The sequence below is a fragment of the Oryzias latipes genome, chromosome 10 (genome assembly GCF_002234675.1).
Source record: "Oryzias latipes chromosome 10, ASM223467v1".
NCBI lineage: Eukaryota > Metazoa > Chordata > Actinopteri > Beloniformes > Adrianichthyidae > Oryzias > Oryzias latipes.
Window position 1 is genome coordinate 202,028 of NC_019868.2, and position 15,912 is coordinate 217,939.

The following is a 15,912-nucleotide window of genomic DNA, read 5'->3' on the forward strand; positions in this document are numbered from 1 at the left end:
GTGAAATTGATTAAAATCATTTTATTCCACATTTTCTAAGACTTTTGCAAACCAAATAATAAATAAAAACAACTCTTTTCAAAAATCCTACTGAAAACAGATTTACATTATTTCTGAACAAAGGCAATCAGATGTGTAACATACATGACAACATTAATTTTCTGGATTGTAAACCTTTTTACTCAAAGTTGCTGTTACGTTTATTTATTGTAAATTATAATGCCGGATTTGTATGAATAAAGTTTTTTTTTAAGCATTTGTCTAATTCGGACACAAGGCCACAGTCCCAGCAGCCAATCAGCTTTCAGATTCATCAATTTCCTTCTTAGCCTTTATCCAATTGGATCGTATTTTACAGACTGTAGCGTCGTTGCCATGGGCAACATCACCGAGGCTACACAGTTTATTTGGCAAAATCAATGTTACACGGTAACTCTTCTGCTCTGCATTCATATCCAAACCGTGTTGCTCAGCGCGTAACGGATGTCCACCTTTACATTCTTTTAAAAACGATGACGTCATCTTTAAAAAAAAGGACAGCTGGCCGTGAATTAATCGTGTTAGCCGATTAGCTTGCTAGCTAGCGTTAGCGCATCTGCATAATCCCCTGCTTTCAGATAATCTCAGTCCTAATTTGCACCGGTTTCGTCCTGTAATTTAACCTTATCTAGATTTTCTTTTACCAATTGTAAGCGAACATAATCATAGTCGGATATAAACAGCACCCCGTAATCTGGTCAAAACCAAAGAGTCGCCGGATTTTTCTGTTATTCCCCGACAAAGTGAGGACGAGGTGAAGGCTGAAGATGGAGATCCACCTTAACAGAGTCGATTATGTTCAGGTAACACGACACATTTAAATTGTATTTATTTGTACTTTTCGTCTTGTTATATTACTTTAATGTGGACGTCTGCATTTGGAGCTGGTGATAGTTGAAGTTAATTCAAACCATCACTGCTCCATCGTTCCCCTTCAGGTTGGAGTGACATCTCAAAAATCTATGAGACTTCTTCCAGCTTTGGGGAAAAAGGCAACTCAAAAGGTAGAGTTTGTGCCGTTCTTTTCTGTTCTTTTGGAGTCTCCTTACTAATCTCAAGAATCTCCTTTTCGTGCTTTAAGTTTTTTTTTTAATTGTTTGAACATTTTAAACTGAAGCAAGCTATAAAACAAGACATTCACAACAAAAGCAATAAGAAAATCATTTTGTTCAATTTCTTTCCAACTAAGTTGCATAAAAACATCAAGTTGAATGCAGAAAAACAGCTGTTTAAAGCCTGCATAGCCACAGCCCTCTGGTCTCCTTTGAGATGCTCTCTTCCGGTTGGAAAACAGTTTGCTGACTTTGATACAATTTTAGTAACATCTTCACTAATGATCTGCAATGTTCCCCAATGAAGGATTTTTGTGTTGCAGGTTGCCATTGCTGATCACGATGGGATTCTGACATGTTTTGGGATGAAGAAGGGGGAGGCAGTGGTGGGTTTAGGTTTTACTGACTCATCATTCACTTCTCCTGCTGTCAGTAAAGAGACTCTCATTTCAGCCTGTGTTTAAAACACTCCCGGGCCAGAAGATCTGTAGGATGGACCTTGGAGGTGCTCTTGGGACTCCTCGGGAGAAGATCTTTGTCTGCTCCGGCTCTCAGGTTCGAGGATTCACCAAGAAAGGCAAACAATTTCTCACCTTTGAAGCCAATCTTACTGAAAGCATCAACGCCATGTGAGACGCGCTCTAAAACTTCTCTCATCATTATTATTGTTTGCTCTAGTTGAGTGAGTTGTTCGGAGAAGTGATGGAGAATTGTGAGCTTTCCCCTTGAGTGGTGTTTGTCTTCCAGGTATGTCTCAGGTGCTGACCTTTTTGTGTGTGCAAGTTACATTTACAATCACTACTGTGACTGCAAGGATCAGGACTACTTCCTGTCTGGAGACAAAATCAATGATATCACTTGTGTGTCCTCGGAAAAGCTCCCTCACCTCACGCCGGTCTTGGCATGTCAAGATCGAGTTCTGAGAGTCTTGCAGGTCAGTTGAGCTTTTATTTCTTTATCTTTTCATTTCAGGAAGTGCATGACCTTCAGTCAGTTCCATATAGTTTACTTTCTATCATTTTATCTGCATGTGACTGAAGGGCTCCACACTTGCCTATGACATTGAAGTCCCCGGTCCTCCATCAGTCCTGGAACTGTACAATAAAGATGCAGGCTAGTCCATTTGTTTTTCAGCTGAGTATCCAAAGAATATTATGGCTTCGATCTGCTCTTTTTACACCAGCTTTGGCATTCCATCCATCTTTTCTCAGGGGAGGAGGTCCTTTATGGAACTACAGATGGAAGACTTGGACTTGTCCAGATTGGCGAGCACTCCGCTGTGGCCAAGTGGGAAATTGATAATGACAATAAAAAAGGGGGTAACTCGCTTTTGGATGATCAAATATTTTCAATCACGTTTTCATAGAAGCTGCTTGAGTATCAGACTCATTTCTAAGTGTAGTTCAGCAGCAAACGGCGTTTGTCTCCTGTCAGGGATTCTCTGCGCCGACGCGTACGACATCGTTGGAGACGGCGTGAATGACATCCTGGTGGGCAGAGATGATGGGACGGTGCAGGTTTATGGCTTTGACAGTTCCAATGAGCCCACCTTACGCTTTGAGCATGTAGGTTTCTATCAGGAGTCTTTGTTGTTTTATTCATCTTCCTTCATTCTAATTAACAGTTAATCTCTGTCAACAAATCCATTCTGCCAAAACTGCATCCTTTTGTTTTTAAACCTGAAGCTATTTCAATTCAGTTGTTCGCTTCCTTTCCTCCCTTTCAAGCAATCTTTGATTTAATATCTATTATCTATTATCCTAAGTTTGATACGTCTTTGTATGAATGCTTATTGTATTGTTTTGTGCATTATTCCTTGATTGCTTGAAATAAAGCATTTCAAATAAATAAAAAAAAACAAAAAAGTTACATTTATTTGCGAAACATAAATCCATAACTTTAGTTGTTGAGCAGGTTGTCAAAGCAAAATGATGAATTCATTTTAAATTTCTTATATTTGTCTTTAACAGAACTTTTGTTTGTAGTTGTTGTTTTGGTGTTTAAAAGTCCTGTTATTGTTTGAAAAAGCTATTTATCCTGATCAGCATTTCATGACCTGAGGGCTAAAGCGGAAACGTTTCCTTCCTGGTCACAGGTTTTGTCTGAGAGTGTGACCTCCATCCAGGGAGGCTGTGTGGGGAAAGAGTCTTATGATGAGGTTGTCACTGCCACTTATACAGGTTAGTAGAGACGTTTTCCTGAACCTTACAACACTGTCAGCCTCTCAACTATTCTGAATTCACAGGTTTCACGCATTGTTAGTTGACAGAGGACCATTATAATTGAATCTGGAATACTGCTCCTCTTCTAGGATGGGTGACTGGTTTGACCACTGAATCGCAAAAAACTGAGGCTGCTGCTGGAGATGAGTTTAGGATGAGCAAAGAGACACAGTCTAAAGTGGAAGCACTGAGGTAGGAGCTTCTTACCCAGTCAGTTATTACTGGCAGCATTTAGGGGGAACCCTGCCTTTACCCAACAGTAGCTCCGAAAGGCTCCAGCACCCCTGCGACCCTGAAAGGGATGAAGTGGTTTTGGAAACTGGAGGGATGGAAGCAGTTGAAGTCAGTTTTGGTTCCTTTCAGAGCGGAGCTGGAACAGCTGCAGGGGAAAGTCCTGCAGGGACGTGAGCAGTACCAGCAGACCACTCAGTCCAGCACAGCCGTCTCTGCTGTGCCCGTGTTCAGCATCAATGACAAGTTCACTCTCTGCCAGGACGATGCGAGCTACAGCCTCACTCTGGAGGTCCAGACTGCCATCGATAATCTGCTGCTTCAGGTAAACCGAAAATCAGGTCCTCAGTTGAAACTGATCCCGTAGAAAAACCCTTCAGAATGTAACTTTCAGTTTGCTCCCAGAGTGATGTTCCCATTGATCTGCTGGATGTGGATAAGAACTCGGCCGTTGTCAGTTTCAGTGAATGTGACCCTGAGGTGAGCTAAATGGAGCTGTTTGCAGAAAGGCCAAGGCTTTCTGCTCAAAGAAAGCCACCGATCTGCCTTAATGTTCAGACTCTTCTAACTCCTTTTGCAGCAACCCAACGGTAACTTTCTCCTGGCCACATACAGATGTCAGGCCAACACCACCAGACTGGAACTGAAGGTATGCAGTAGATGGAACTGTGACATCAGCAGAGCTTGCCGATTCCTGTGGGAGTATGTTACATTACATGAACCGTAAACATCTGTTTCGATCAAACTACTTGACCAAAACTAGTTGTGTTGGTTCATAGACTGGTTCTTCTTAGCTGAACATCCCTGTGCAGTATGCTGAAACATGCGTTTCATTGTTCCTGTGTTATCATGGTTGTTTTCCAAGGTGAGGTCTATTGAGGGACAGTATGGGACCCTGCAGGCTTACATAACCCCCAGGCTGCAACCCAAGACCTGTCAGGTTCGCCAGTACCAGATCAAGCCTCTGTCCCTCCACCAACGCACCCACAGCATCGACCCAGCCAGGTGACTGACTGTCTGTGATGAGAGTTTCTGAGAAGAAATAGCCCAATCAAAGTATGCCGAGTGAATTCTAACTTATGGAGGGGTTTTTCAGGCCAATAGTCATAACCATCTATGTTACTACCACCGTACAGTAGTTCTGGGCTGTGTTCAAACCTCAGTGCAGACCTTAATAAGGTCAGCCAGTGCTGCTGTCACTCAGTGACCTTCTGTCTTGTTTTCTGTCTGTTTGTCTTCTTCAGACCCATGAACCGTCTTAGCCTGGTGGGGCAGTTCAGTTTTGCAGAGATCCACTCCTGGGTGGTTTTCTGTTTGCCAGAGGTGCCAGAAAAAACACCTGCTGAAGACGACATCACTTTCTATTTTCGCAATACTTTTCTGGGCACACAGCTTGAAGCCACCTACTGGTAAATGCAGCCGTGTGGTAAAAACGCCCAAGTTCCAGTCAATGTATGAAGGAAGAAAATTCTGCTTTACAATCCGGCTTCAAATATTTTGATGTGGATTTTTTTTACATGCGACATACATTCCTCCTGAGCTTCATCTTTAAACGTAGCATCTGTGGTGTAAATAATTTGTTGTTTCAGCAAAGGCGAAGGTCACTTCCAGTCCGACAACATCTCTACTATTTCTATTCTAAGTGATGTTCTCTCTAAAGAAGCAACCAAAAAGAAAATCAATCTCAACATTTCTTATGGTTGGTGCCTCACTTCTGCGTTCACATATGCTTTTGTTTGCATGTAAAGACAAGAAAAGAATTTCAAAGATGCATTTCTCTTTCAGATATCAATGATGACTCGGTGAGCCACACTCTCAGAATGATTCATCCAAAGTTGGAGTACCAGCTGCTGTTGGCTAAAAAGGTCCAGCTTGTTGATGCTCTGAGAGTAAGCAGGCTGTTGTGTTCATCTGCACACATGAAGGAAAGATTCATTTCAGATGTCACTGACAGCCGAGAACTGCAGTACATCTGCAACTACAGTGGAGGAAAAACGGACTTGATCCTTTGCTGATTATGTAGGTTTGCCCACTTTGAAATGGAGTGACAGATGGAAGCTTCATTTAAACAGAGAGAGATGGAAAATAAGCGAGAAATGCACTTTAAAGAATGTATATAATTGTATTTGAAATAGGCAAAATAATATATCACAATGGGATATATAGCTCCTACAATGAAGGATGTCTTATTCCTATTTTCTGCTGAATTGAAATTAAAATCAGGAAACCAGCGACTCTTCTCTGTGAAGGTTTGATGTTTGGTGATGTACTTGAGGTTCTGTACATTCACTTCACCCACATCTCTTCTGGAATTGTCAGGAGCTTCAGGTTCATGAGGGAAACGCCAGTTTTCTCATACCAGAGTATCGAAGCATCTTGGATGAATCTGCCAGTCTTCTGGAGGAATACAAGAAGCAGCCAGCACATCTGGAGAGGCTTTATGGTACATTGCAGAAGCCACATTTATCTTAATTTCTGTTGGTCTCCTGACACTAATTTCTATTTCTTTATATTTGTTTTTCCTGCAGGAATGATCACTGACCTCTTCATTGATAAATTCAAGTTCAAAGGCCAGAATGTGAAAACAAAGGTGTCATCTCTGTTGGAGATTCTGGATAACTATGATCTAAACTCTCTGTTAGAATTTTTCAATGATGTTTGAGGTTGGATGAAATAAAATCCATTCACGTGTTCTGCTTCTATGTTGCATCTTTATGTAATGACAGTTATAGTTTGTGTCATGGTGCCATGCTGTTTTCAGAAGCTGTCGGTTTCACAATCCACAATTATTTCTGCTTAAATCCAGACTTTATAAATTCCTCCAGGTAGTTAATACAGACTCCTCTTTTTCATTTAATAACATATCACAGGTTCATAGACAGAAATCAAAGCTAAACGGACTGCATTTCTATATGAAAATCTCTGTGAGAAACTATTTAAAAATGAAATAGTCAAAAGATGTCATATGATTTTTTAAAGATCAGACCATATTAAACTATGTAGAAATGTTTTGTGGTGTTTTTCATTGCCTGTTCAATCCCCACAACACATGACTGAACACATCTTCAGTGACGTGCTTTGTTCTTCTTTATTTTTATTATAATGGCCATTAAACCCTTAAACAGAGAATCCAGTGTATTATATTTGGAGAACCTTTTCCTTTAAATGAATCCTTACTAACTGCAGGTCAAATAAGCTCATAAGCACTTGAAATCTGACAACACTTCAGAAAGTGTCGTTTTATTTTAGTTTTTGTAAATAAACACGCTCAGAAGAGTCTGCAGACGGTTAAAATCCACGGACGTCGTCCTGACTGCCGTCTGCTTGAGCAGGGACGTTTCCTTTCGTTTGCTGCTCTGTGCCGCTGCAGACAAACGGGTCCAACCGGTTTTGAATTTGCAATCAAGACATTTGTACCACTGCGGCTCCAGTAGTTTTGCAGCGTCACCATCTGTGCGCTTTGTGATTGGTTGGTTCAATCCTCGCGGGCTACTTGAACTGAGAGAAAGCAGAACCCTGTTCCTAAATGTCTGCTTGCTAGTGGTTCGTGTCCTGGTCGGTTGTGCTGTGGACCCGCGTGACTATGGAACCGTAGTGTGTTTGTGTCCCGCGCTTTGGAATCGCTCTACCGCTCACGCGCTCCTCTGCTGTGGCGCTGCTGTTCTGTTTTTTCGTTGCCATCTCAACTGTTTAGTTTTGAGTTTATTCGGCTCCACTTCAGGCTAGCACCCGACCCGATCCCCGCTACGAACGACGAGGGGTCCCGAAGAGTTCAAAGGTCAAAGCCAGCAGCGAGTGTTTGTTGCAGGAAACATGTCGGCGGCAAACCGAAGCGCGGCGAGTGAGCTCCAAAACCAGGAGAACATGCCGTCCAGCAGGCTGAGAGGCGCCATCAAAGCCCGGCCTGCAGCCAGCGAAAACCTTCCGCCCAAACAGGCTGCCAACAGAACCGTGCTGGGAGCTCTGCAGAACCACCAGCGGAACAAAACCCAAAGCCTCCGCGGCGCAAAGCAGGTAGCATGCCGCCGCACGGCCCGCTCCGCGGCGGGGCGCCAGCCGCCGGTTATCCGGCTGTGCTCCCGGTTCCTCACGGCTGTGGCTCGGTTCTAGCACCGTGATAACAGTCATTCGCCTTTAGCATCTGAACCTGTCTTAGATCTGCTTCTGGAGATGGTCTTTGTAGTTTCATGTTCAGTCTGTGCGCCATTTTAGCCTCACTCCTCCTAGTTTACCTTACAGACTGTTCTGTCTTCTGAAGCAGATCTGCTGCTGTTTGCCTTCAGAGCAGAAACTCACCTTTCTTGTGTTCTGTTGCCTCCAGGACTCTGCTCTACCCTCATCCTGTAAAGCTGACGATTATGGGAAAAGCGTCCTGGAAAAGCCGCCTGTCAAGCAGCCGGCCTTCCAGATCCACATGGATGAGCCTGATGGCGCCTGCACCAAGAAGACCGTGTCTGAGGCCCTCAGAGCCAGGGCCCCGGCCCCTCGCTCTCCTGTGGCCGTCCACAACGCCCTGACATGCCGACAGCCCCTGGCTGCCCTCGATGTCCCGTTGGTTGTGGAAGCCGGCTTTGGTGGGCTGCTGTAGAATCTTGGCTTGTTTAGTAATGACCGATGTTGGCTTTGGTGTCAAAGTGAGGTGTCATCATCTGTGCACTAAATGACTTTCAGATTCTCCCATGGACATGTCGTTGGTGGAGGTGGACGACAAACAAGTTAATGTCAACGAAGTCCCAGAATATGCAGCTGAAATTCATTTGTACCTGAGGGAGATGGAGGTGAGAGACTCTCCTTTTCCTTTCTTCCCCTCCTGTCATCTCTGCTACAACAATCGGGTATTTGTTTCAGGTGAAAACCAGACCGAAGGCCGGCTACATGAAGAAGCAGCCTGACATCACAAACAGCATGAGGGCCATCCTGGTGGACTGGTTGGTGGAGGTTGGAGAAGAGTACAAGCTCCACAATGAAACGCTGTATCTGGCCGTTAACTACATTGATCGCTTCCTCTCGTCGATGTCCGTCCTGAGGGGCAAACTCCAGCTTGTTGGGACTGCTGCCATGCTGCTGGCTGCGTATGTGCCAATTATCCTGCCCAGGAAAACACGACTAGTTTGGTTCGGAAAGGTTGAATGACTTTGTATGTGCAGGAAATTCGAAGAGATTTACCCTCCTGAGGTGGCAGAGTTCGTCTACATCACAGATGACACGTACACCAAGAAGCAGGTGTTGAGGATGGAGCATCTGGTGCTCAAAGTCCTGTCATTTGATCTGGCAGCACCAACGATAAACCAGTTTCTTACTCAGTACTTCTGCCACCACGGCGTCAACAAACAGGTGGAAAGCTTGGCAATGGTGAGTGTTCATGTGGTCCGTCGTGTTGGTCTACAGAAGCATATGGATGTGCTCTGACGGTGCTTGATCTGTCCTCAGTACCTCGGGGAGTTGAGTTTGATAGATTCAGACCCCTTCTTGAAGTACCTGCCATCGCAGACGGCGGCTGCAGCCTACATCCTCGCCAACCATGCAGTGACCGGCGGCTCTTGGGTGAGACTATTTCCCTCCAACTTAAGTTAGGAATGTGAAGGGTTATACGCTTGAATGTTTTGGTTTGAGATGCTTTATGGGGACGTGGGGCTGTTTGTCACATGCCAGGCTGAGGCTCATGGTGGTTGTGGAAATGTAAAATTGGTTCACTGACATTTTCTCTGCTCTGCTCCAGCCCAAATCCTTGGCAGAGATGACGGGCTACATGCTAGTAGACCTGATGCCGTGCATCGAAGACCTTCACAAGATGTTCCTGAGCGCCGCTCAGCACGCCCAGCAGTCTGTCCGCGAGAAGTACAAGGCCTCCAGGTGAGCTGCCGTACTTTGATTTTGTGTACTTCTATTTAAGGATCGTTGGAAAATATTTGTATTACTCTAAAAAAGTATCAGAGGAATCTGACAATTTCTGAGAGCTCAACTAGCAGTAAAAACTTCCCAACCACATTTTTTTTTTTTTACAATAAGTAACCTTAAATTCAATTAAATGATGGCTAAAAATGTGTCTTTAGTTGTACCGCGAGATTAGAGGTGTTAAGATGATCGGATAATTCTGAAAAGTTGCATGGAAACAAAAGGCGGCTCCAGACTCCAGCATCTTCACTGTTGATGGTAAACTCCTTGGCCTGTTACTCACTTCAGTGACACTGCAGGGAGGAACATGGTTTCAGAAATGTGTAGCATTTGTCCTCTAAGCTGAGAATGTTGTAAAAATCCTCAGTCGTGTAATCAGAATGCAGATTCCTGAAGGCTGGCAGTCCTCCAGGAGACGCTGTCGTACTCTGACGTTGTCTTTTCTCCACAGATACTCTGAAGTCTCCACGATCGCTGCTCCCTCCAAGCTGCTGCTGAAGTGACCTGCTTGTTGTTGATGTATTGTTAGTCTTTTTAATCATTTTTTGTAAATGACGTACCAGTTTTAGACGGCATGTTCTGCTCTTTTTGGAGTGGTGCTCCTTTTTTCTTTTTTCCTTAAAGAGGTTTTAATATTTTTATATTTCTAGTCTCAGCATTTATGCCATGTGCATCCAGTTGTGTAATCAATGGCTTTTAGTGTCGGTCTGTCCTCATTCAGTGCTGCTTTAATCTGCAAATGTTCAGCCTTTGTAGAAGCCGGGCAGTTTCCTTCATCTTAGACTGCCTGATGTGATGCAGATTAAAGGCTGACTCCATGATCTGTGTCCCGTTTCATCCACTGGCTTCCTGCACTGTAGACCATGGCTCTTATAAATAAACTTCTTTTTGAAGACTATCCGTTTGTACACATGAGGGCAGTAAAGAACCGCTGCTGGTTTAATCTGGTTTCAGAGAACTGTTCTGGTTTAACTTTGCTGGGGAGGAGCTCAGAATGCACAGGGCTACACTTTAAGGGTTTGTCTCCTCCTCCAGCTGTGTCTGACATCCAGCCTTCAGTTTTTCGCTGAAACCAAATTAGGGTTTATTTATACAATATAAACATCTGGGCTCTACTGACTTGCTAGTAAAGCTGATACTACTCTAGATGCATGTTGGATGGGGAGGGAATAAAGCCGTCTGGTTCTTTCCACATCAACATCTTTAGATTATTTTGGGGAAACAAAGGTGCAACCCTGAACATGACCAGTAAATTCTCTCAGTATGGAGTGCAAAGGATGAATGGGAATCTAAGGAACCAGCACTGGCATTTTCCACCTGGCTATTTGATTTATTGCTGAGGGGAAAACTCCAGGCAGCCAATGGGAAAGGAGCCCCCCCCCCCTTACTGAACATGGAGGCTGGCTTTGTGACTGGAGGCTGGCAGAGGGAGAAGCAGACCAGCTGCTGGAAAGCTTTTCCTGCTCAAAGAATGGCCGGTTAAGAAGCCAACAGGTTCTCCTTCCTGCTGGAGGCTCGTTCTGGTGATGGGGATGTAACCAGGATCCTGAATGGACTTTAACGGCAAAGCCAGCAGGATGGATGCCTGCACAGAGCTACCAGCAGCTACATCACATCGGTCCAACCCTCTGGGGAAGTGCGAATAAAGACTTGAAGGCTGGCCAAAGCAGGCTGAAACGCATGCCTGCCCCCAAAAAATTTCTGGTGGCGTCCACCTCGCTGCCTCTGGCTCTGGGCTGGGGCTGGAACCTGAGCCTGTACCTGGGGATGCTCTTGGGACTTCTGATCCTGCTGGTGCTTCTGCTCTGGATGCTTTTAAAACAGCTCAGAAACTCTCTGGCAAAGTCGGTGCTGCAGCCCGTGCGCTCCGTGAGGCAACCTCACTCTGACCGGAGGCTGCAGCGTGTGTTGTGAGAGACGGACAAATGTGCCAATCCCTGCCAGCACCGGGGCTGGTCGCAGGGCTTGAATGTGCCTTTGCCGATCAATGTAAGACAAAGTGCTTTTGTTGCCTCCAAAAATCCAAGCTTGTATCTTCACTGCCTTTTCTTTTTACTGCTCTGTGTGCCTAAAGTATAAACCATGTTTGTTGGGGAGTATGGAACTGTCTCCCAGCTCTTTTTCTTGCAAAAATAAAGCTAATCTTGAGAAAAAGCAATCTCTTTTCATCTCAGCAATGAATTCACACAAACAACCTTTGCTGTCAATGTAAAAGCGCAAGCCGGCGTCAAATCTGCATCTGCATTCATGGTGATTAAAGCAATGCATCAAGTGGGCAATTTGCACTCCTCTCATCTCATTGGTGAATTGGCCGGTGACAGTTTTCTGCTAATGACATTAATGAACGCCTCTCTGTCATTAGCTTTTTAGAATCCTGAGTATGTCAGCGGACAGGCTGAGCGCCACCCTCCAGGGGAAGCAACAACATCAACAGCCGATGCTGTGCCATGTCCAGGTGCATTTGATGCAAATTCCATTCTAACATATTCTAGCTCAGCTCTTTCACTCCAAAGTGGAGGAACACATTTTTTGATTTCAAAGTCTGTAGAGAATCGGTGCTAAAGGAAATAATCTGATTTTTCCAGCTGTATTTCTTCCAAACTAGGATTTTCTTTGAATTTGCAGATATTCAATGTTTCTTTGAGTGAAGCCCAACCACGTCATATTTCACTATGACATGGTGAAATATGATTAGGCATTTGTGTTGTAGCATGAACAAAGGGAAACATGTTAGCTGCACTGAAATAGTTGAAATAGTTCTCACACTGATTCTGAGCATTCCCCTAATCCAAGTCTTGGTGGGAAAACAAAAATGTTCATAACCCCCCAGGATTTTAATGGTCTGCCTACAAACACTTCATCTGGAACTCCTCAGGGTTTCTTCTTCCACAGGTTCACACTTTGGTTATTTCAAGCCAACAACAGTCTGCTTATCTGCTGCCTTCAGCACCAAACTTGCAGATTAAAGAAGCCTGGCAGCGTCTGCAGATCTCATGCACGCTTGTTTTCCTCCAGCTTCGCTCTTCTTGCAAAATGCTTCCTGACACTACATGAGTATCAGCAGCCTCACAAACCTCCCCAATGAAAAACGCTGGACTGTTGATTTAAAGCTGCTGAATATTTTATGGATGATTCCAGACATGAAATGTACTGCAGCAGTGCTCATGCTGCCTGATTTGTTCTGATGAAAGGAAAAACAGACGGAAGACAAACACATACAATTGAAAGCATCAATGAAATTCTGAATTTGCTGAGTAACCTTTGCCTTGATGGGTTTTGGAGTAAAGTTCTGCTTGAGAGGAGGTCAAACCTTTCAAACTGATGTAAGACACAAAGATGGCGTCAGTTTGAAACGTAAGCTTTGTTCTGCTCGTGGCTGTGAAATTTGTCCTCCACCATTGAGCCATCCCCTGGGGGAGCGGCGAGCTGCAGACACAGCCGAGCTCGGGAACCATTTGGTGGTAAAACAAGCAACTCTTTAACCCTTGTGCTATCCTAGGCATGTTAACATTGGGAGTGGGGTCATCTAGATCTTGATCTTCACTGGTGTCCATGGATTACATGAAATCCTCTCCACCTTTATCCACCTTTGTCATGGTAGGGAGAACACCTCAATGGTCATCTTGCCCCCGTAGGATAGCACAAGGATTACATGCAAACAGCCAAAAGTTCAGGAGGCAAAAACTGGCCACAACTCCACAAATAAGGGCCACAGGCAGAAGTTGATCCAGAATGGAGTGCTGCTCTCCAACAGTAGAATAGGAATTGTGAACACGACACTGCTGCAGCAACAATTCCATGACATTCCCCTTTCAGTTTCTCCTTTTTAAAACCAAATGTCTTTAAAAAAAACTCTTATTGCAGTTAGAGTGAAAAAGCAGAGCGTATCATTTTTCCTGCAGAGTTAATAAAGAGATTTGCGGTCCCTCTCCAGAGTTTGAGCTTCGTGTGAGTCACATAGAAGAAAATCAGTCATTTACTGTACCAAAGCAGATGCGACTGGATCATAGGATGTGAAAACAACAAACAGTTTCTGGCCTTAATTAAGACATCTGAAATGATTTAAGATCCATATACTCAAAAGCATTTCCATCCTAGTTGGGAACAACTGATGCCTGAGTGTTCAGCGGTTTTTACACTAACATGAGACATTGTTCACAGATTTCTTTGAGACCATTTTATTTGTTGGACAATCAAAGCGCCATCCTGTGGAGGGGATGAAAAGGCTGAAGGTGCTCAGGATGATGGACAACACAGCACACGCTCTGCACTCTAAACAGATGATTGCTGTAAAAAAAGACCAGAACCGAATGGATCCTACTACCTGCTTAAACTGCTTTGTTTGTGCAATTCACGCCAAATACCAATAATACACAACAAAACAAGCACGCCCGCATGAACTTGAGTTCTTTAATCAATAACATTTTTACTGCAAATTAAAGATTTTCCAAAACAGGAAAAACACTGGTCACATGCTAAAGTCACAGCTGGTTTCAGTGTATTCTGGAGACACTGCACGAAGCTCAACATCATCAAAGCAAGGTTATCAATCTGCTTGGTCTGGCTTCACATGCTTAGCTTTACCCAAAGGCTGTAACCCAAAGCCTAACCCCTAAGTCTTTTGTTATTTGCCTGCAAGCACTAGGGCTGCAACAGGAACCCCCGCTGCAGAAGCTGCCACACCATGAGTGATGCTATTATTGGCTTCTGACAGGACATTACAAATGTCTTTGTGGTTCTTCATTCTGGTTCTATTAAACAGACTGTAAAACACTTGGTGTCAGTGGGGCGTTATAATCGCAGCAGTAATAAATGACACCCTTTCTCTCTAGAGCCAGAGGACATTTTTTACATTTATTATTCAAAGTTTTGTCTTTTTCAAAGCTCTCCGGTCTGATCTTTATCCAAACATTTTTCTGTACTTGTACTACAACTAGCAAAGTCTGCAGTACAACAACTACTGATGATGATTGGCAGAGACACCCATCCTGATGTCTGTACACTAACTTCCAGACAGTTACACGATTGATATTAAAGGTCATTTATTAATTTTATAGATCTTAATGTCCTTTTTTAATTTTAAATAAAACCTCCCATATTCATAGGTGCTGGTTTGTTAACCGACAAACAGGAGAGACATCGGTTTCCCTCATCTGGAGTAGAGTCTCTGCAGATTGTTGTTGAATATACGTAAGACACTTTGGTTTCAAACTTTCCTTTTCAGGTCTTTTACCACAATAAATGTTGCAACATTTCTTTTATATTTCTACTTGTTTTTTTTTAGGGACCTAATTAATTTATGAGACTTGTTTTCTACTGTACTTCATAGATTTATGTTTATGTATGAAAACACTTTTTTGCATTTATTTCCAGACTTTATCGGTTTGCTAGTTTTATTATGTTGGCATCATTTTTGTGTCATTTTATGGACAACTGTGTTTTTCAACCCACAGTGGCTGTTCATGAGCCGCACATTTTCTTTCATTTTTAATTCAATTCAGATACCAATGAGTTTGGTGTGAGTGACAGCAAAAGACAGATGCAGAAAGTCCTCCTCATGCCTGGAGTCAAACCTGTTTAGTAATGATTACATTAGGTCCATTTCAACTACTTCAGTAACTGTTTAGAAACCAAAGAACAGCACTACGCCTAATCATTGCTTCACCTTTCTAATTCTATTGCAGATTGATTCTACCTTCTCCTAAAAAATGCTGTAAACCAAAAATATTGCTATACATTTTAACATTTATATTTGCATTGCTGATGTATTTTCTAATATTAGCACATTGAATTTATTTATTGCTTCAAGCTATTTTTAGTGAGGGGGGGGGGTACACTGCTTGTTGGGCTTATTTGTTGTTGAAAAAATAATGATGTGGGATTATACAGCAGGTGCTGTTGTACTCAAGTTGTACTTGCATGTTTTCAGTTCAGTGTTTTCTTTTACTTCCTTACTAAACTCTCTGAAGTGGAGGAGTGCCTGTTGGTCATGACTACAGTCATTTAGGAACTACCCAGCACTATATCCTACAGTTATACTGTTTGGGGACAGCAAGGCTGTTCATTAACACAGGTGACAGGTTCCTTTTCATCTGCTAGTTTTGCTCTTGCTCACTTGTTTGGGTGTTTGTACAGACCGCAGAAACTGGCTCCATGTAAGACTAGAGAGCTGATGAATGAAACATGGAGCTGCTGTCACAGAATCACCTCCCAGATGGTGCTCACACTCATCCCTCGTCATTTCATGAGTGCTCACTTTAATTACGGTTTGCTGAGGGGAAGACGGCAATAAGGATATGAGCTGCACCTTGTTGCCTGCCTGCGGATTTGTCTCTGTTCCCTGATCGATTTAGCATACATTTACCTGGGACCAACCTTGCCTGAGAGCATGTTAATAAAGTATATGTGAAATGTCAACTGAAAAGCACCACTGAAGTAATCTGGCATGTTTATGATCCATTAACCGGAGGAGC

The 15,912-nt window shown here is 43.5% G+C and overlaps 2 protein-coding genes across 3 annotated transcripts; both read left to right on the top strand.

The window, feature by feature from the left end:
• Positions 1–348: 348 nt before the first annotated feature.
• Positions 349–6,552, top strand: bbs7 (Bardet-Biedl syndrome 7). Of its 2 annotated transcripts, none has more exons than XR_002289765.2 (19): positions 349–842; positions 978–1,043; positions 1,415–1,477; positions 1,545–1,720; positions 1,839–2,025; positions 2,132–2,204; positions 2,303–2,410; positions 2,526–2,656; positions 3,187–3,271; positions 3,403–3,505; positions 3,677–3,869; positions 3,950–4,024; positions 4,125–4,193; positions 4,410–4,549; positions 4,789–4,953; positions 5,134–5,243; positions 5,330–5,563; positions 5,864–5,987; positions 6,073–6,193. XR_002289765.2 is itself a non-coding variant. In XM_011473109.3 (19 exons), the coding sequence occupies exons 1-19, from the start codon at positions 807–809 to the stop codon at positions 6,204–6,206; spliced, it is 2,142 nt and encodes a 713-aa protein (XP_011471411.1). In that variant the 5' UTR covers positions 350–806; the 3' UTR covers positions 6,207–6,552. The 2 variants fall into 2 exon arrangements, 1 of the variants encoding a protein (XP_011471411.1); XM_011473109.3 differs by having other exon boundaries at positions 350–842; positions 5,330–5,433; positions 6,073–6,552.
• Positions 6,553–6,989: 437 nt separating this feature from the next.
• ccna2 (cyclin A2) lies at positions 6,990–10,337 on the top strand. Its single transcript, XM_004086467.3, has 8 exons — positions 6,990–7,558; positions 7,866–8,118; positions 8,216–8,322; positions 8,393–8,616; positions 8,692–8,896; positions 8,975–9,088; positions 9,264–9,397; positions 9,891–10,337. Exons 1-8 carry the CDS (start codon positions 7,358–7,360, stop codon positions 9,940–9,942), a joined length of 1,290 nt encoding a protein of 429 aa, XP_004086515.1. The 5' UTR covers positions 6,990–7,357; the 3' UTR covers positions 9,943–10,337.
• Positions 10,338–15,912: the final 5,575 nt, after the last annotated feature.

Coding starts and splice junctions, on each gene's coding strand:
- bbs7 (XM_011473109.3), top strand. CDS start 807: ATGGAGATCCACCTTAACAGAGTCGATTATGTTCAG. Junction 4,954..5,133: donor CAGCTTGAAGCCACCTACTG/GTAAATGCAGCC, acceptor TTGTTGTTTCAG/CAAAGGCGAAGGTCACTTCC. Junction 5,244..5,329: donor CAATCTCAACATTTCTTATG/GTTGGTGCCTCA, acceptor TTTCTCTTTCAG/ATATCAATGATGACTCGGTG.
- ccna2 (XM_004086467.3), top strand. CDS start 7,358: ATGTCGGCGGCAAACCGAAGCGCGGCGAGTGAGCTCCAAAACCAGGAG. Junction 8,323..8,392: donor TGTACCTGAGGGAGATGGAG/GTGAGAGACTCT, acceptor TATTTGTTTCAG/GTGAAAACCAGACCGAAGGC. Junction 9,089..9,263: donor CAGTGACCGGCGGCTCTTGG/GTGAGACTATTT, acceptor GCTCTGCTCCAG/CCCAAATCCTTGGCAGAGAT.